This window comes from Jaculus jaculus, chromosome 13 (assembly GCF_020740685.1).
Source record: "Jaculus jaculus isolate mJacJac1 chromosome 13, mJacJac1.mat.Y.cur, whole genome shotgun sequence".
Lineage (NCBI taxonomy): Eukaryota > Metazoa > Chordata > Mammalia > Rodentia > Dipodidae > Jaculus > Jaculus jaculus.
In genome coordinates this window covers 49,475,976-49,497,453 of record NC_059114.1, presented here as the reverse complement: position 1 = coordinate 49,497,453, position 21,478 = coordinate 49,475,976, and the positions used below count along the sequence as shown (strand labels likewise).

At 41.5% G+C, this 21,478-nt stretch overlaps 1 protein-coding gene across 3 annotated transcripts in view; it reads right to left on the bottom strand.

Annotated features, from left to right (window-relative positions):
- Epb41l4a (erythrocyte membrane protein band 4.1 like 4A) overlaps positions 1 to 21,478 on the bottom strand; it is a 266,656-nt gene that overhangs the window by 52,949 nt on the left and 192,229 nt on the right. For all 3 annotated transcript variants that reach the window (XM_004652565.3, XM_045132757.1, XM_045132758.1), the window contains exon 12: positions 18,250 to 18,371. In XM_004652565.3, coding sequence (XP_004652622.1) covers positions 18,250 to 18,371 — 122 coding nt within the window. The remainder of the gene's footprint in view (positions 1 to 18,249; positions 18,372 to 21,478) is intronic.

The following is a 21,478-nucleotide window of genomic DNA, read 5'->3' as shown; positions in this document are numbered from 1 at the left end:
ATCACTCTACTCTACCTGGAATAAGGTTGGGTCTTTTCAAAGGAGAGTTCTACCACTCATGACTTCAAAGGTTTTTATTTGGTGTAACTTTTTTTTTTTTTTTTTTTTTGGTTTTTCAAAGTCTTGCTCTAGCCCAGGCTGACCTGGAATTCACTATGGAGTCTCAGGGTAGCCTCGAACTCACGGTGATCCTCCTACCACTGCCTCCCGATGCTGGGATTAAAGGTGTGCGCCACCATGCCTGGCAATATTAGCAATAGTTAATATAAAGTATTTAATAATACTTTAATAGTATTCAAGGTAAATACAAGTACATATAATTGTAAACAAGCTTTGCTTTTAAAGGGTTTATTTAGATAAGGGAAAATGGAAATCTTATATTTTGTCTTCTTCCATGTTTGTTGAGCCCCTGTGTGGCTGAGCTCAGCTGTCTTTTTCACATGGGTAATCACTACAAAGGAAATTTGATAAAGTATCCATCTCAGTGCATGTATCTGAGATGAAAAGTAACCCTTTTTCATCAGCACTTTAAAGGCTGGCTAGGGAAACAGCTTAGTGGAATATAGCACCTGCCCCACATGCACAAGCCTTGTGTTCTAGCCACAGGAGAACTGGGGGATGGAGAAATGAAGGGGAGAAGGGAGAGGAAGAGGAGGGAGGAAAAAATTGTATCTTAACTGCTACCCAAGGATCCAATTTGTTAAAGTGAGTATGTACATTTAGAATGGAGCTGTCTCCCTTTTCCCACCCCAGTGTGTCTTCCCTTCCCCAACTTAGCCTCCCTTCTGCTTTCACTGCGGCCTTTCATCCTTCTCATTACCTCTTATTTCCCTCTCATGCTCTCCTATCTCGAATAACAGCCCACAGTCAGTCTCATGTCAGGATCCACATACGACTGCGAACAGAAGATTTTTGTCTTTCTGGGCTTACTTGAGTATATTTTTTTCCTAACTGTATTTTCCTGCAAATTTTATAACCTCATTTTTTTATAGCTGGGTAGAACTCCATTTTGTATATGTGCTACATGTTCATATGCAGTCATCGGCTGATTTCATTTCCTAGTGGAACATGGATGTACAAGTATCTCTGTGGTAGGGTACAGAGTCCTTTGAATACATACCCGGAAGTGTTATAACTGGGCCATATGATAGCTCGTTTTGGCGTTATGAGAAACCTCTACACTGAGATCTGTAGTACCCGCACCAGTTACAATCTTGTCAACAGGGAATATGAAGAAGAGTTCCCCGATCTCTACAACCCCAGCAGCACTGGTTTTCTTGATAGATGAAATTTCAAAATGGTTTGTTTGCATTTATCTGATGACTCAAAGATGTTAAACTTTTAAAAAATATCTGTCAGCTGTTTGTTTTTCTTCTGAAAATTGTTCATTTCATTAGCCCAATTATTGATTGGTAGTTTTGAGGATTTTTTTTTCTGGTATTTAGGTTTTGCAGTTCGATATACAGTCTAGATAGCCTCCCATCAGAGGAATAGCTAACAAAGATCGTCTCCAAATCTGTAGGTCTCTTGTTTGCTGACCGTTTCCTTTGCTATGAAGAAGCTTTTGAATTTCATGTTGTCCCATCTGTTGAGTCTTGGGACTATTTCCTGTGCTATTAGGGTCCTCGTCAGAAGGTTTCTACCTATACTTATAATTTCTAGTGTATTGCCTATGTTTTCTTATAGTATTTCAGTGTTCCTGACTTTACCTAAAGGTCCTTGATCCGTGTATATGGTGAGAAATATGGCTCTAGTTTCTTTTTCCTGCAGATGAATATCTACTTTTGCCAGCACCATCTGCTGAACAGGCTATTTTTTAACTCAGTGTATATTTCTGATACCTTTGTTGAAAATGAGGTGAGCAAAGCTAAGTGGGCTTATTTCTGAGCACTCATTTCTATTCCATTGGTCTGTGTGTCTGTTTTCTGCCAGTATCATGCTAACTTTGTTAGTATGGCTCTATAGTATACTTTTGGATCAGGAACTCTACCACCAGTGAGGTTATTTCTGCTTAGGTTTCCTTTGGCTATGTTGGTCTTCAGTGTTTCCAATTGAATTCATTTTTCTAGTTCTGAGAAGAATATTCTTGGAATTTTTATGGGAATTGAGTTGTCATGTGGGTACTGGGGAATCGAACTTGGGTCCTTAGGCTCCACAGGCAAGTGCTTTAACCACTAAATCACCTCTCCAGCCTTAATTTTACTTTTCTGATTGTGGATATCCAATTTTCCAAGCACAATGTTGAAAGGACATAGCCATCCTTAACACCTTTGTTGAAAATCAGATCAGTGTAGATGTGTAGGTTTACTTCTGAGATCTCTTTTCTGCTTCCGTCATCACTGTGTCTGTTACTATGCCGACAGCCATGTCGGGCCTTCTGTTGTCTGTTTTCCTTTGGTGGACTGAACCCACAGACTCATCACCATGGAGGCCACAATGCCACACTCAGCTTGTATAATGCCTTCTGTTGTGTTCATTTTTACTCAATGGCTCTGACTAGTCTCTTTTTTAAATTTTTGGTTCCATATGAATTTTTTTTTAAGTATTTATTTATTTATTTATTTGAGAGAGACAGACACAGAGAGAAAGACAGATAGAGGGGGAGAGAGAGAATGGGCGCACCAGGGCTTCCAGCCTCTGCAAACGAACTCCAGACGCATGTGCCCCCTTGTGCATCTGGCTAACGTGGGACCTGGGGAACTGAGCCTCGAACCGGGGTCCTTAGGCTTCACAGGCAAGCACTTAACCGCTAAGCCATCTCTCCAGCCCTCCATATGAATTTTAAGGTTGCTTTTTCTATTCTGCAACGAATGTTATTGGTGCTGTGTGTGGTGATACACACCTGTGATCCTAGTACTTGGGAGGCAGAGACAGAAGGATCAAGAATTCAAGGCCAGGCTGGAGATAGCTTAGTGATTAAGCACTTGCCTATGCAGTCTAAGGACCCTGGTTCTAGGCTCGATTCCCCAGGACCCACATTAGCCTGATGCACAAGGGGGTGCACACATCTGGAGTTCGTTTGCAATGGCTCAAGACCCTGGCTGCCCATTCTCTCTTTCTCTCTCTATCTGCCTCTTTCTCTCTGCCTGTTGCTCTCAAATGAATAAATAAAAATAAACAAAAAAATTTAAAAAAAAAGAATCAAGACCAACTTCAGCCACGTAGCAGCAAGTCTGAGGACAGCCCGGACTACATGAGACTATCTCAAACAAAACATCACTGGTATTTTGACAGGGTTTTTGCATTGGATCTGTCACTTTGGGCAGCATGGACATTTTAACAATATTTATTCTTTTTTGTTTGTTTGTTTGTTTATGTCCTCTGACATGAATCAAAAGTTTCTCATTGCCATAAAACCATAGATGTTAAATACCAACTTCTGAATTATTGTTACACTTAGTAGTCATATTACCAGCATGCCATACTCATAATGTTGGTAAAATATTAAACATGACAAGTAAATTTTTATTGGAAAGTTCTTAATTCAATAAATGGAGTTTTATCTAAAACTAATTTCATGCATTAGATCCATTTAAGAATTTTACTTTTTGCTAGAATGAGATGTTTAGCAACAATTCTATTCCTGTTTTTATTTCACAAATATTTAATGCTGAGAATCCTAGTTCATGTGATCGTCTTTCAATTTTGTTGGAAGTCAAAATGAGAAGAAAAGTCTTAGAGAAAGGTATGTTGGGAAATGGGGAGACGACGTAGCGGACAAAGCATCTGTGGCAGAAGCATGAGCTCTGGCGTTTAGAGCTACGGGACCCGGTAAAGCCACACGCGGCAGCATGAGCGCCTGTGACTGCGGTGCGTCTGCAGCAAGCTGGGAGGCACCCGAGAACCCCAGAAGCTACGGGCCACAGCAGTGAATGAGCAAGAGATCCTGCCTCAAACAAGGTCGGAAGGTGAGGATAGATGCTAGACGCTGTCCTCTGACTTCCACACATGCACTGTGCATGTGTGTACCTGTACATGTGTATGTAGCACACACACACACACACACACACACACACACACACACACACACACGTGCCACTCTCCATAGGAAGCAGGTCATAAAATCTGGGAAAGTGATTCTCTTCCTTTCCCTCCTTCCACCTTGAAGACCCCTATCTATCACCTTCAATTTCACCTTTGTCCTTTAACCAGACTTCTGCATGACTGTCATTGAATAAACATGATTTCCCCATTTCTTTGGGTCTTCATTTCTGAACATTACTGTGTCACATAAAGCTTGCACTAAATAAACCTGCACACCTTCCCCTTGTTAATCTGTGTTTTATTACACAAGCTTATTCATAAAAGTATGACTAAATGAACAAATTATTACTATTCCCCTATCCACTCCACCCCAGGAGTTACATATAACAGCTTTATATCTCCTGTGCTTATCTGTCCTTTAAAAATTACTTCCTTCACAATGTTACTTCGAATTGCCTCCAGCCATAGCAAATTATCCCGCGGACACACACCTCTGTCCGAGTCCCACTCTGACACTCCATACGTCGTGCCTGCCTTGAAGCAGACCTTTCACAGCTCTAGTCTTGCAAGTGCTTAAGCATGCAAAGTTGAAAGCCACACACAAAACTGTCTCTCAGATTTGCCAATTTACCCACTCTCAATTGACCTTGTAATTTTTCTTGGACAAGTTATCAAACTCCTCTGGGCCTCACTTCTCTCATCTAAAAAACAGGAATACTACCAACCAGTTACGCAGTGTATAAGAGGATTAAATCTGACAATTTATACAAAGTCTTTAGCACAGCATTAATAAATCCATGCTGTTTAATAAGTGCTAAGAAAGTAACTGCTGTGTCAACTTGATCTGTCTGAATGTCTGCAGATAAGGGGTCATTTTTATCTAATTTTCTGTGCTCCATGACAAATGTCCTTAGGTGTTCAACTTCTAACTGAAGTTATGGCTCATGCATTTGGAGATCAGAGAAGAACGCCATGTTGCTTGTTCACCTCACTTCCTTGAGACAGCCTCTCACTGAACCTGGAGGTCATCAATATGTCCAAGCAGGCCCTCATGCTTGACCAGCAAGCTTTCTTACCCACTGATCCATTTCTCCAGCTCCTTCCTTGCTTTGCCAGTTTGGGTAGTTATGCTTGGAATGCTAAACACTCCCAGAAAGAACAGACACATTAACCTTAAGAGAAACATCGAATCAGATGTGTCTTGTGTTAATAAATCTCTCACAGATTGAAAGTAAGCACCAGCATGAAGGCACATTGGAAAAGGCGCGGAAACAGCCTGGCTCAACACTTCCATCCGACTATGGTCGGTCTGACACGATGACATTTGACACTACTGCCGCCTTTCCCCCTCTTTGCTCTGTAAAAGGTGCCCCAAAACTTAGACATTTTCTTTTAAAAATGGACTGATAGTATTCTAGGCATGGTAGCTTGTTTCTGTAATGCCAGCTCTCAAGTGTCTCCGGCAAGAGCATAATGAGTTCAAGGCCAATCTGGAGTATCAAACCACAGGGAGGAAAAGTGGGACTTTATATTTTAAAATCATCCCATACCTTTTACTTTTTAAAATTTGCTTTGATTTTTTAAACCTGTACCCCCACATTCCAATTAAATCCTAGCTTGCCCTTAAAGCTATGTGGTTGTAGAAGCAGCATGCGCAGGGGGCCCGGGGACCAGGCCCTGAGACTACAGCACAGGCGTGCCTCCTACTTCCCCTGTGAGCCAAGCTGAACCCTGCCTAAACACCCGGACACCCCGACGCAGGAAACGAGCCAGTGAAAAAGGGACAACACAATGACAAACAACGAAAGGGCCAATGGGAAGAGGGGAAGGAGTATACGAAAGGACCAATGGGAAGCGGGGTAGGGATATACAGCGATGTCTGTTTTCCTTAAGAAACAAGTCTAGGCCGGGCGTGGTGGCGCACGCCTTTAATCCCAGCACTTGGGAGGCAGAGGTAGGAGGATTGCCATGAGTTCAAGGCCACCCTGAGATGACAGAGTTAATTCCAGGTCAGCCTGGACCAGAGTGAGACCCTACCTCGAAAAACCAAAAAAAAAAAAAAAAAAAGAAACAAGTCTACTTTCAGCTTCTCTTCTGACTCCCCGAGCCTGTGTCCTTGACAAAGCGCTTTCTTACCCCCACCCCCAAGGGCTGTTGAGCGGGGGATCTAGCAACATGTGGTGCCCCCTCAGTATTTCTCACATAGACAACTCCAGTTTTGTTTCTCTGCAAACCAGCTGCTCAGGGTAGTACCAGGTACCCACAATGTAACAGCAGCCCCCCCAAATGCATAGGTCTGCCTAGCTAATCTCCTCAACTGCGGCTCTCCAATTCAGCTCCAGGTCCAATGAGAAACCCTGTCTTAAAGATAAAGTAGAAAAAAAAGGTAACAAACAAGGTGGAAAGTGAGGAAGACACCCAAAACTGACCTGTGGCCTCAATACACATGTGCAAACACATATGCATATCTACACACACACACAGAGACACACACACACACACACACACACACACAGAATAATTTAGAAGTGATATTAATGCAAAGACTCTTACAATGAATTTTATGCAACTTGTCAACATTTTTTGCTTTTGTTAATATTCGCGGGCAGATACAAGCGGGGGGCATGGGCGCGCCAGGACCCTCCTGCCACTCTACAAACAAACTCTAGATGCGAACGCCACTTTATGCATCTGTCTTTATGCGGGTACTGGGGAGTCATACCTGGGTCATCATCCTTTCAATCAAGTGACTTTGACTGCTGAGCCATCTCTCCAGCCCCCAAAAGAGTTTTATTTGATCCTTCATATGTGCTAAGAGACTCAGATAAAAGGTTTCCTCAATATGGGAATGCTGTATATTTCCAATGGCAAAAGTACATTTTATAATCTGGGAAGATATTTTTCACATTTATAAAACTTCCAAAGTAGTCAAGATTATATTTTTAAAAATTCTTTTATATCTTTTTAAAAAATATTTGGTCGTTCCAACTCTGACACAGGTAAGCCAGTAAAGTGAGGGAATTTTAGGAAGAAGAGGAGACTCAAGTTTATAGATGACTTAATCTTTTAATTTTATGAATTATATTACAAAAGCCCAGAATGTGGAGCAACATATCACAGCCAAGTTAAACAAGAAATGCTTGACTATTCAAATTTAGATCAATATGCTATTTATTTATTTAATATCTTCTGCACTCTCCACTGTTCCTAGTGCTTTCTCAATGGAAAGGCTTATATAATCAGGCAACAAACCACCTCTATCTTCCTCAGGGCAGACATTCTTACAGTTAGGCTGAAGGGGAAGTGGAAACACATGATTTAGACATTATCTCAGCTGATTATATAATTTTAGTTTGTCATCATAACAAAGAAGAGCCCTGTCCAGAGCAAAGTTAATATTCTGGTAACCATCTGGAAGCCATCTCCATCACCACACAGCATACAGTCGCTCTTGCTCAAAATGCTTTGTTCTAATTCCCTTGGACGAGAATTAGCATGAACCTCTTCGGTTTCCTGTCCTTAGCCGACCACAGGAGAGAGGTACCAACCTCACAACCCCCATCAAAGGCCCAACAGGTGTGAGAGCTATTATATCACCATCTTTTCCCAGTCTTTTCACTCACCCTCATTTTTCTTCCAGTCCCTAACACATAGAGATCCTCAGGCGCTGGTCAGACCAGCTATGCTTACAAATCACTTCACCCTTCAGTCCCTGGTGCCCTCCCCTGCACACACAGTAAGTCTGCTGCCTCTAAGGCAAGGGTCCCGTCTTCTTCCTCTGAAATTAAGCATAGGCTACTTGAGGCACGACCTGCAATCCTCAGGACTTAATATTGGACTGACATGTGCAAAGGAGCCTCATACCCCATCCTTGAAGACTCTAGTTATGTCTCTTACAACACAGGAGAAACTTCTAATATTTAAACTTTACAATATAGGTCTGCTATTGGTCCATTACTTTCTCTGTACCTTACATAGCCCATGCTTTCTAGGATAGTCACACATCCTCAGTACAGAGCCTTCTGAGACTGTCTCTACTGGAAACATGAATGTGCATTTGAAATTATTTTGTAAACTTAATGGACTCCTGACAATTATCTTTAGGGCTTTAAATAGTCATTATATGAAAAAAGCAAATAAAATCTCTCCCCCATTCCCCATTCTCTCAGAAACCCTTCCCAAAAGCTCTATGACTAGTTTACAATATACCCACGCCAACAAGTATATTTGTATGTATACAGCTCTGGTTTTTGTTTCTTTTTATACAATAGGAACATACTATGCATTACCAGGACCCATGCTTTTTATTTCCTTCCCTATGACTATATATCCTGGAGACCATTCTTTATCAAGACATATATATTTATGAGTCACTTTTAGCTTTTTCTATTAGTTTCAAACCTTAGCTCTGTGGTCCAGGACAAGCCCCATGTCTAGATTTTCAACTTTAATCTTAGAATTACAGTGCAGAGCCAGGAACAGGGTAATGCTCCTTGACTATTAGTCATTAGCATTCCTCTCCCTTTATGGGCTTCTCATGGGGTCTGGCCTTTCAAGCATGTATCATGGACTGTGGAATCAGACCAACATAGTTTAAATCCTCCTTGCAGATTAAAAAAAAACAAAACAGTTGGGGTGTTTGATGCAGTGTGCATTATTATCCATTTCCCCACAGCTGCATGTTTAGGTAGTTGAGATGGACTGACCAAACAGCCAGTGCTCTGCTCATATCGTAGAAGAGAAATTATTGATGTAATAATTTTCTGAGGCCTTACTAATAAAATCCTCAGTGTAGAAAGCCCTGGCTTCTATGCACTCATCATTCAACAACATTGTCTACCCTCTCTGAGTCCTTTAGGCTTTGTCCTTTCTTTGTTTCCTCTCTTTCCATTGTCTGCTTGACATGAAAATTCACTCAGGTAAGACAAGTAAACTAATTACTTCAAGTAGGGAAACCACCAGACACAGATGACAGAACAATTAATTGCATGAACTTTAAAATTGTCACACAATCTCCTTGTTAATACAAATAAACTATAAGAAGTTTGTTTCCAGGGCCAGGGAAATGGTTTAGTGTGTAAAAGCACTTGCTATGCAAGCTTGAGAGTCAGAGGTCCTAATTCGCCCTGGGTTCAGTTCAATTCCCTAGCACCCACATAAGTAGCTGGCATGGTCATGCATACCCGTAGCCCCTTGTCTGTCCGGTAGGGAACAGAGATCTGAGTCTCACTGGCCAGCAAGTCTGACCAAAAGTGGCACCTACATGTTCAATGATGAAAGACTTACTTTTTCTTTCTCTCTCTGTTTTTTTTTTTTTTTTTTTTTTTTTTTTGAGGTGGGGCTCTCTTGCTAGTCCCAGGCTGGCCTTGAATTCATTATGCATGCTGGCCTTGAACTCACAGTGATCCTCCTACCTTGGCACCCTTAGTGCTGGGATTAAAGGTGTTCACTACCACAATCGCCTTCAATGAGAGACTTTGTCTCAAGGAAAGAAAGCAGAACATAGATTGAAGAGCCATCTGACTTTCTTTTTTCCTCATACATGTGCACTCGATGCCAAATCTGCAGGTGCGTGCACACACACACAGTTTGTTTCCAATTCAGCATCATTGGAAATCCCAAGGGAGGATGGAGAGAGCAAAGAACATTTGGAGTGGGGAGGAGGAAAATAATGACAGAAAGTAGAATGGTGCTTTCCAAGAAGGCAGGAGGGTGTTTCGTGGGAACTGAGCTTCACTGTTTAAGAGGAAAACATTCTAGAGATCTGTTGTACAACATCCTGAATAGGTTAACACTGCTGCATTTACAGGCAAGATGGTGATTATACTAAATTTAATCTTAGATGTTTTCTCAACACAGGTTTAACAGCTTGGACTAAAGTTGACTCTGAAAGGTAGGAGGAGAAGAGTAGAGGAAGGAAATCCCTAAATGACCTCAAATATACCTCCAAATAGCTGCCCTGAGTGCTATGATTTGACAGCAAAAATGACAAAAGAACCGACACACGAGCAAGACATGGTGATGCATGGTCTGTAACCCCACTACTTGGGAAACTGAGGTAGGAGAATCATGATGAATTCAAGGCCAGCCTGGAACCCAATCACAGGAAACAAGCAAAAAGTCCTATATAGCTTATACACAGGGTGTGCTTTGAACTGTCCATTCCTTCAAGCCCTACCTATGATGAATCTTGCACAGTAAAGTGAAAGTCCTGCTTTCTTCTAAAGTTCCATTCAGTCCCCACCCTCAGTCTCAAATGCCCACAGATCCGCAAAGTAACATAACATTATCCTTTGTATGTAAATTTGATGCTATTTCTGTAAATATAATTCAAACACTTATCAGTGTATTTGCAAACCGGTTCACATTATATGTAGGAAAATACTTTTATTTTTAGGAGTAGGAAATGAAAGTATACCAAGTCCCCACAAATGCCCAATAGGATTCTCAGGTTACTTCAGACACCATCGCCATGACAACACCTACGAGGCAGGGGCTAATATCCCCATTGAACAGATAAGAAATAGAGGCTCGAGCTAGTGATTTGACTTTAAAATATAAAACTTAATTATATTTAAAATATAATTATTTATAATTGATAGGTATTCATGGTTATTTATAATGCATTTACGACATTCAAAATAGTATTATAATGTGGACCTTGGAAGCCAATCCCAACTTTACCAGACACATTTTCTCAAAGTCACTGGATGCACAATGCCTCAATCTGATAGACCATGTCTATTCACACAGCCTGGCCACGGGCTGGGTCTTCTGTTGACTCTCACATCTAACACAAGGAACCATGGGAGGCACCCAGTAAACGACTCTGCATTAACATGACTGGTCTTCTGCAGCGTGGCGCTATACTGCATCAAGGACGTTGCACTTCACTCATCGAAGCCTCTCCCTGTCTCTCCTGCACTGGCTGCACCTGCCTCACGTCACCCAGAGATGCTGGTCAGCTACCCACCGGGGAAAGATTGGCAATGGGGTCCAGATGTGTGGCAACAACATAGTCCCCTGCAGTTGGCTGACAGACTTACTAATTAGAAAGTGTTCATAGCAAGAGTAAGGAAGTGTTTGAAGAAAGGGTGGTGATTCTCAGAGACACTGGAGAAGCCAGTGAGCCCATAGCGCACAAGGTAGAGCAGCCATTCACCCCAACTCTGCCAATCCGGGGTTCCAAAGAGGCAGCCTTCAAGCCAAATGCCATTCAGATTTAGCACATAGATATTTTTACAATAAACCTAATTGCTAGTATTTTTTAATTCTGGCAAGTTCACATAAATATCCAAGTTTCATACTTCTCAAAACCCTCGAAGAGTTGTGACCACTGGGTCCATACTCCTGAGCAGAAACAGCTGCCACGCGGGCTGTAGCTGTCTCCTTGCACAGTGGACACAACTGCCTCACTCAGAGGTCTTTTTTTTTCCACATCCCCAGGGTGCCCATGGCCCCTTCCACAGAACCAGAACAGGAATGCAAACGTCACCCTGTCCTGCTAATTCATGGTCCAGAGATACTGTGGCAACTATTTTCTCCTGTGTCCATTAGTAGGGTAGTTTTAGGAAATTCAAACACCATACCCATTATTTTCCTTATAGCTAATTCTTAAATATGCTGTCATTACTGCTTACATAGAGCAGAACCTGCTGACAAAAGCCCACCTGCACAGGCTGCCAACACCTCATCAGAGAGAAAGGGGCTGTGCAAACATGACATTTCCGGCCTGCCACCTCCCTTCTCATGCTACATGTAGCTCTGTCCACCTCGGAGGCAACTGTGATTTGCAGGAATGCTCTGGCTGTCTGCCCTGGTGTTGAACTCTGGGTGGGGCAGCGGGCTGCTGGGTGCAGGCTCCTGGGTCTGGAATGTACTTCCTCATAGAGATGCCAAGGCCTAAACTTAGCAGATTATAAACACAATGACCTTTAGGCTATCAGACATTTTTTTTATTCCTGACTGAAAGGTGAATAAAGAACTCTTTGAACTTATAGGGAGCTAGGGTGCTGGTTAAGGATAACAGCAGTCTACTCAAATTGAATCATTCTCTTCAAAAGAAATAAATGAAAGTTTTTCTAAAATAAAAAGTTACAAACTATAAGAGTACAACCTAACAAAAATAACTCCTTTCTATTAGAACTTGTTAATTATATATAAACGTCAGAAGTGAAGTGAGAATATATGCTGGTAATTTTAAAACCGTATTTCTAAAATTTTATTTAATGAGTATACCAATTGAATTAAGTCTCTAAAAATTAATAGCTGGCCATATTAAAATAGAAATATGTACCTTCTTATTTGCAATATAAATTTATTTCAAATAAAGGACATCACAAAATAAATTTACTCTGTATTTAAAAAAAAAATTGCCAAAGTGGGACTATAATCCCAGCTACACAGTAAGTTCAAGGCCAGCCTGGATAATTTATCAAGACCTTGAACCAGTGGCAAAGTGCAAGGCCCTAAATTCAATCCCTAGTGGAGAAAGGAAAGAAGAAAGAAATTTCTAATTTCCTCCAATATTTTAACTAACTATGGCCATGAAATTACTAAAGTAATACTGTTGTTTCTTTGTAGCCAGTAAAAACAATTTTAGACTTGTTTTGTTTTTATAGTGCTGAAATAAAACCTGGGACCTCACACATGCTAGACAAGCACCCTATCACTGCCACAGCTATATCCTTAAACTAGCAAAACTCTTACTTGTTTATGTATTTTTTAAACAAGTGGAAACCACTGTCTCCTTCCTGGCCAGTTAGCCATGAGTGCGTTCCAGAGAAAGGAAGCCTCTGAGGGAAGGGCTGGTCCTAAGCAGCCACTATGGGAGGAAAAGGATCTGAGCAGATTGCAAGGTGGACTTTCTGAGCTGATAGGACACTGGGACCAAAAGGCCTCATTATAGACCCCCACCCACCCCAGACGCCCTCACAGTCATTTCACAGAGACTGTCAGTCCATGAGGCCTGGTGGTCAAGGACTAAAAAGTATCACAGTAACTGATGCTGGTGGAAACTACAGGACATTCTTTAAATATTCTGCTCCAAGTTCAAATCCCACTACCTTAGGTGTGGGGAATATCTCCTAACTTTCACAAGCCAGGATCAAGTGATGCTAAATGTAAGACACATTTGAAATAGAGGAACAAGAAAATTAACATTTAAGGGGCCAGGAAGATGGTTCAGTGGTTAAAGGCACTTGCTTTTGAAGCCTGCCTAGGTTGAATTCCCCAGTACCCATGTAAAACCAGATACATAAAGTGGCACATGCATCTAAAGCTCATCTATAGCAGCAAGAGGCCCTAGCATGCCCACTCTCTCACTCCCAAATTTTATGTGTAAAATATATGTACATATATTTCCTCATTTTTAATTCAACAATGACAATCCTCCCTCTAGAAACAAAAGATGGATATTCACCAGTTTTAAATATATAATAGTCATGAACAGTTAAAAGATATCATTACAAGGATATTTACCTAAGCTTAAGGCATAGTTTTCAAACTTTGAAATAGTTTAAGAAATTAAAGATTCTGTCTCACCTGTCTTTACAGCAGAGCATTACCCAGACACTAATGGTGCTGTGGTAGTCAGAGGTCATGGCACATGCATGTAATTCCAGTGCTTGGAGGCTGAAGCAGGAGGATTACAAGTTTGAGGCTAGTCTTGGATCATTTCCCAAATCCTACAACTCATGAAGCTGAAGTGGGAGAACTGCTAAGAATTCAAAGTCCAGCTTGGGGTACATCATGGGTTCTAGGACAGCCTGGGCAACACTGTCAGACCACATTGAAAGAAAGACAGGAAAGAGAAATAAAGAAATGAAGGAAGGGAAGGAATTAAAAAAAAGAAAAGAGAAAGGCAAGAAGGTTGCACAATATTATATACCGCTTTTTTTTTTTTTTGTTGCAAAAGATATATAAACTAAAAGGCCATAACATACTAGTAAATGAAATTAAATATCAATATTTTTCTCTTTTGGGGAAAGGGGATTCTAACTTTTCTAAATTTTATCTAAAAACAAGCACACATTTTTATAAAGATGAAGTCAAAGTTCCTTCCATATTTTTAAGTAACCCACCGAATGCTGGGAGAGTGTCCTCATCAAAGGGTACCTATACCTTGTCTAGAGCTGGAGAAGGACTTTGTTTCAATAAGTTCACCCCCACTGACCCTGCAGGGGTGCTTTTCGCCTCCTCGGTGGCTGGGCAGAGCCTGAATGCTGGCCTCAGGTGAGGTCAGGACGGACGGTGCAGCTCAGCACTGTCCCAGTTGTTCAGTGAAAACTGCATTTGGAGGATTTTACATAAACCATGAAAAAAACAAAGTTAAACTTTGTTCCTAAACGTAGCTTCTAGCAGTTAGGTTTCCAGGGATGGAGGGAGGGAAAGGAAGAGACAGGTATTTTCGACAGAGCATAGGAGAAAGAAAGGCATAAGCCTTGGAGGTTTGCGCAAAAAGCTTGTGTGGTTCTCGCACTGCCGGAGAAATGAATGCTCCGCGAAGTGGTGACAGCTTCTGATATTCTCATGGGCCTCGGAATGATTTTAAAAGGCATGCAATGTGTCCCAGAAGTACCACAGGATTTGAACTTTGCTTAGTAATTATAACCACAGTATTGTTCATCCAAGGCGATTCAAGACTGCTCACAGTAAAAGAAATACAAAGTATGTAGATAAAGCATAAAACTAGATTAGAAGATTAGGGTTTTTTTGCTTAAGAAACTGATTTATGTAATTGCAGACGTTCTCTGGGTGACCTTAGACTGACCCAGTTCCCTTTATCTATGGTTCTCAATAACTACTGCAGAACGTGCCCAGAGTGTCACATGCTGAGAAAGGGCGGAAGGGCCCACAGCAGCCCAGCGCCCGCTCCTGCCCCGCCTGGGAAGGGACGCATCATCCCGGGTTAGGACCTGCCCAGGGCAGCCAGGGCTCTGCTCCTCTTCCCTGGAAGCAGTGTGTCGGTGAAAGCTGCCCAGGGAGTCATGTGACCCCTTGGGGGTACAAGCCAGAGTGAGCTGATTTTTGGGGCCCCTTAGATGTGATGGGCTGAAGCCTGCTCAATCAAGACTTCACCTACCCCACGAAGCTTTGTTGTACCTCTGTACTGGCTCACAAGGGACTCTGGTTTTCTCTTGTCCCTTGCTACCTAACTGAAGTTTTTCATGTAAGTTGTGTTTGAGAGTGCTCTGCTCATTACCCTCCGATAAGCTGATGATCAGGACATACCCAACTTGCCCCACAGTAACCCTGATAAAGTGATCTTTGAAATCTAAGGTCCTCATCAGTGACATGGGTTAAGGACAATACTGGCATAGCAAGGTACTCTACTGCAAATTTAAACCATGCTTTTTAATTTGTATTTTTGCCATCAGGTAAAACCACCAGGAAGAATAGTGTTCCTTAAGCCCAATGAGAAGAGGAGACCTGCAAATCAGGCAGATTAAAGTGATTTTAATTCTTTTTAGTTCATACATTATGGCAAAGACACAGAAGACCTGTGCTCCCGTCCCTACACAGAGTTCCCGGCTGTTCAGAATTTCAGGGATCGGGTTTTCCTCATTTGTAAATAGAAGCATACACTCTGCAGTGCCCTACCTCAGGATTATGATGAGACTCAAAGGAGACCATGCACGTGAGGACCCTGGACACTGACATACAAGGCCACAGATCAAAGTTTGCTTTGCAGTAAAATCCTATGAACCTCGAGAACTGAAGACACAGGATGAAGCTGACACTGTTGAGGGATTTTAAGAATAATCTGCACCAGAAATGAAAACCAAACTAAATACCTCAGTGTTCACAACAGTAGAACAGAACAGATAAACTGATAAACATGGGAAAGCTTTCTAAGAATAGAAAAAGAAGCCCTTTCATGCCCACTACACACAAAGTTGATAAAGAGAGCCAACACAAGAGAACACATACCATGATTTACTCATAGACCCTTAACAACAGACAAACTGGCATCTAAAAGGAAGACAATTGCTGTATGTTCATTCTCGCCTGTCGTGGAACTTAGCCAGTTAACCTTTATGCTTGGACTTTATGCTGATGATAAAAAATTAAACCTGTGTCCAGGCGTGGTGGTGCATACATTTAATGCCAGCACTTGGGAGGCAGAGGTAGGAGGATCGCCATAAGTTCAAGGCCACTCTGAGACTACACAGTGAATTCCAGGTCAGCCTGGGCTAGAATGAAACCCTACCTCAAAAAAGACAAGGCCAGGCATAGTGGTGCCACCATTTGGGAGGCAGCAGTAGAAGGATATTTGTGAGTTCAAGGCCAGCCTGGGACTACATAGTGTGTTCCAAGTCAGCCTAGGCTAGAGTGAGACCTTACCTCAAAAAAAAAAAAAAAAAAAAAAAAACCCAAAAAACCCAAGAAACAGACAAACTAACTCAGGGAAAGTATAATGAAAGTACAATATCAGAAGTCAAACAGGGCTTTCCTCATATTGAGAATATGATCAGAAAAAACATCTATAGGGAAATTTTGGGGTTGCTGGTTAATTTTCATTTTTATATATGTATACCAAGACACATGTGTGTCTATATATTCCACAGACTTCCTATGTTTCAAAACAAAAAGACTAGTAATGATGAAAAAGCTAACTGGATTTTGTATATAAGTTCTATCATTAGGGCTGCTTTTCAAAAAGATTGCTAAAGATTGTTTCAATTCAATCTCAGATCCACTAAGCTAAGAAGTTAATCAGTTGATTAATTTTGGCAGATCTTCACATATGACAGACATTAACCCCATCTGGAATATGGCTGGCAAGGATTTCCTCCCGTTCCACAGGCCACACGTTCACTCCACTGTGCCAAAGCTTTCAATGCATGGGATCCCATCTGCCAAGTCTTGGGCTGTTTCCTGTGCGATCAGTTCCCCATACACAAGTCCTAAAGCTTTTTTCCTCTAGCAGTTTCAGTGCTTCTGACTGATGATATTTCTCTTATTTTTAAAACTTTAAGCATTAAGGAGGCCATGGTGATTCAAGTGATTGTGTGAATCTGCTCATTGCTCATTGCTAATTGCAAGGCTGAGGAGATGGCTCAGTGGACTGGAGTCTGGAACCCCAGCATACACAGAAATGCCACATGGGTGTGGTGGCCCACCTATAATTCCAGCACTCCAGAGGCAAAGACAGAAGGTTCCTGGGACAAGCTGGCTAGCCAGACTAGCTAGACCAGCAAGCTCTGGGTTCAACTAACAGGACCTGCCTCAGCAAATGAAGCAACTGAGAAAAACACCAGAAGTCAACCTCTGACCTCCACATGCATGCATCCCTACACATACACACACGCATGCACATACCACACACAAAGTTGTTTTTTTTTTAAATAATAAGTACTGATTGCTAGCCAGGTGTGGTGGTGTACACCTGTAATTACAATATTTATGAGACGGAGGGGAGAGGTGTTCCAGATCAGACTAGGCTACGTGAGATCTTGTCTCAAAACCATAAACAAAAAATATATTCGTAATTACTAATTGCTTGAAACTTTTCCAGATCAAATCAAAAATCTTATAGGGCTGGAAAGATTGTTTTGTGCTTAAAGTATTTGCCTGCAAAGCCTAAGGATCCAGGGTTCAATTCTCCACTACCCACATAAGCTAGATGTTCAAGGTGATGCATGCATCTGGAGTTTGTTTGCAGTGGTTAGAGGTCTTGGCACTCCCATTGTCTGCCTGTCTCCTTCTGGCTATAAATAAATTTTTTTTTTTTTTTTTTTTTTTTTTTTGGTCTTTCGAGGTAGGGTCTCACTCTGGCTCAGGCTGACCTGGAATTCACTATGTAGTCTCAGGATGGCCTTGAACTCTCGGTGATCCTCCTACCTCTGCCTCCCGAGTGCTGGGATTAAAGGCGTGCGCCACCACGCCCGGCTAATAATTTTTTTTAAAAAAGAGATATTTAAAGAAAATCTTGTATTAGGGTTGGAGAGATGGCTCAGCAGTTAAGGCACTTGCCTGCAAAACCTAAGGACCCAGGTTCAATTCCCCTGAACCCATATAAGCCAGATGCACATGGTAGTGCATGTGTCTGGAGTTGGCCGTGGCTGGAGGCCCTAATGCATGGGAGCATGCATGTTCTATCTCTCCTCCTCCTCCTTAAAAATAAAATAGAATTTTATATAAAAAAATCTTGTGTTGATAGCAACACTACAAGGCTATAGTCACTATCTGAGCCAGTTTTTAACCACTGCCTAAAAGAAAATAATCTCAACTGTATTGATAACTTGGAGCTCTGCGACTTACCAGCTGGCTGTGTTTGTGCTATTCTCTTAGGATAGGTCTTGCTTCGACTTCTTGCCACGTTCTGATCTGGCCGGGGAAGCTGAACAGAAAGATCTCGGCTCATTTGTAAAGCGGTCCTGCCACTTGAAAAAGCAAACGTATTGATTAGCAAAGTAAAATGAACAGCCACAGAATGAACCAATATCCCACTCAGAATATTTGCAAACATGAAAAAATTCACAGACCCCATTGGCAATAAGCATACAGAGGTTTCTTTAAAATATTTTTATTTATTTATTTATTTGACAGAGAAAGTGACAGAGAGAGAATGGGTACACCAGTGCCTCCAGCCACTGCAAATGAACTCCGGACCTATGCACCACCTTGTACATCTGGCTAATGTGGGTCCTGGGGAATCAAACCTGGGTCCTTTGGCTTTGCAGGCAAGTGCCTTAACCACTAAGCAATCTCTCCAGCCCCCACAAAGGTTTTTAAACTCGCCCTCAGTTATAATATTGACCAAGGAAGTAGCACTAAGTGATGAGAGGAACTTGCCGTTGGGGGAAAAAAAAAATGGAGATTTTTCCCCAGGGAAATGGCAGGGTGAGAAAGCTTATTAGAGGAAGAGTTAGATTTAGATCTTAGTAGAATTATGAGTAAGAAATAAAGGTTGCTAGTGGCCCTGAGCTCTACAACTGAACAAAAACGTCATAGTGGGTAAATTTTCCAAAGGTAGTCATTACACATGATGGATAAATGCAGACAGGCTGTAAGGTGGGACCTGTGTGATTTTATCTGAACTACATCAGGGTACAATCAGCCATTTATTGTGTTCTCCTCACCTAACAGATCATGTGTCAGGAAGAATGAAAATAGGCCTAGACCCTATGCAGAGGGCTGCTTCTCTAGAGGTCCGGTGAGCATTCAGCAGCCCAGGCTCTTGGTTTCAGTGGGCTTCTGAAGGTGCTATTCTCCTCAGAGGATTAACCCACTGATAAATTCATAGCTCAATGGGCCATTAGCGAGTAGGGCTTAGCTGGAGGAAGTAGATCACTAGCTTTGCCTTGCAATAAAATATGTACATACGTAACTTTTCCAGGGTTTTCTCTCTCTCCATGTGCAGCTGGCAAAAAGTGAGTAGACTACTCGAACTCCTCCATAAAATAGTTCCACGGACATGATATTCCTTCTTACCTCAAACCCAAAGCAACAGAGCCATCTGACCTTGGACTAAAACCTCTGAAGCCATTAACTAAAATCAAGCTTCCCTCCTTTAAGTTTATTTCTCTCAGGCATTTTTGTCCCAGAGATGAAAAGAACTGGGCTAACCTTCTTGACTTTTCTTTCTTTCTTTCTTTCTTTCTTTCTTTCTTTCTTTCTTTTTTTTTTTTTTTTTTGTTTAGGTGTTTAGAGGTAGGGTCTTGCTCTAGCCCACTGACCTGGAATTCACTATGTAATCTCAGGGTGGTCTTGAACCCATGGAAATTCTCCTACTTCTGCCTCCCGAGTGCTTGGATCAAAGGTGTGCAACCACTACACCCAGCCTGGGCTAATCTTCTCAACTATTTTCCACTAAGGAATCATGTAATTTTACTTGCTAGATTTCAGTGAACATTTTTCTTACTAAAATTTCATCTCACAGCTATAAAATTTGTACCAATGAATGAGACTGGCTTCCCAAATAGAAAGTATATAGGCATAGGAAAAATGCATTTCTATTTACATACTAAGTATGTCCATACCTGATAAAAACAGAAAGAAAAATGCATTTCTATATGCCTAGTTCAATTCGCTACAAGTACAGCCACCCATGGACAGAGGGGAAGCTCAAATTCTATTTATCCTACAGTTTCAGGAAAAATATTGGTGAGCATCTCTCCAAAGAATATTAAACAAGACTTGTAACATAAAATTCATCTCAAATGTTCTTCTGTGAATGTTTCCCCTCCTCACGACCTATTTTTATTAAAAATAAAGATTTCACAAACAAGGACTCCTTGTCTGTCTAACTAGGGGTACCACTTGGCGTATACGAACTCCTATGAAGAATAAGGACTATATTCTGTCAGTAACATTCTTTTATGTTTAGTAGTTAATAGAAACTGGACAGGAGGAAAAAACTGTGACAGATTTGCTTTCACTTGAAACTTAACTACTTTTTTCAAAGGTACATAGAGTAACAAAAATTTCTGAAAAGCTTAAAAGATTCCATAGAAAGATAAAATTCCATTATCATGCATGTTTTGCAGTATGAAGATAAGATCTATTGGCATGAAACTTTTTCTCTTATCAAAAAGACTTGGGTATTGTGTACCACATTGTACGGTAAAAAAATGATTTGCTATAAAAATACAACCCAATATGCACATCGCTGAAACATTTTATAATAGGGTTGTATTTTATTATTCAATTTTTCCTCATGGTTTCAGGGACAAACAAGAAATGAGAAAAATTCCATCACAAGATTATTAAGATAAAGATCCAGAAACTAAAATTAATCTACCACAGGCTGTACAGGACCCTGGACTAAAACAAATTTCTGACCTGCAGCTGGTCAGTACAGCACAGCCTGCTGGCATGGGGCAGGGCAGAACGCTTAGTTTGAAATGCCAAGCCCGTGGGAATCAAGGCTCTGCCTTTCCTAGCTCTGCGGTCTTCAGGCTACTTTTTAAAATCGCTGCAGCCTCATTTTCATCACTGTACTCCACCTACTTATCCTTACAGCATGCTATTTCCCTGTGGTAGAAAAAGTGGTAGGAAAGCAAAGAGACCAGCAGTGTAAGATGATGGTGTCCTCAAGGTCTGGTGGCTCTTTGCTGTGACAGGACAGAGCTCTGTTTCCATGATCACCTGCTCTCCTCCATCCTCTCACACTGAGTGACAAAGCCACTGCCCTTCAATGTCAAAGTGAGGGAGGAGAGGCACCACTCTTTGGGTACCAGATTTGCTACCTGTGGTTAAGGGTCCTTAGTGTAATTACTTACTAAATGTGTGGGGAGCAGCAGGTGTGAAAGCACTGAGGAGGTTCTTGAGAGAACTTAGTGTCTCTTTCATGCTTCATGAAAAGTGAGTGCTCCTGTGACCAAATCCTATAGGGAGGATACGTGGGTTCAGGAGGGTTGGGGAGGGATTCTCAAGCTCATTCTAACATGAAGTGTATAAATTTCACTCAACCAATTCATTCAACAAAACCAACTTAACCACAAGTAAGGGGACAAGGCTAATTTAAAAAAAAAAAAAGGTTTATTTT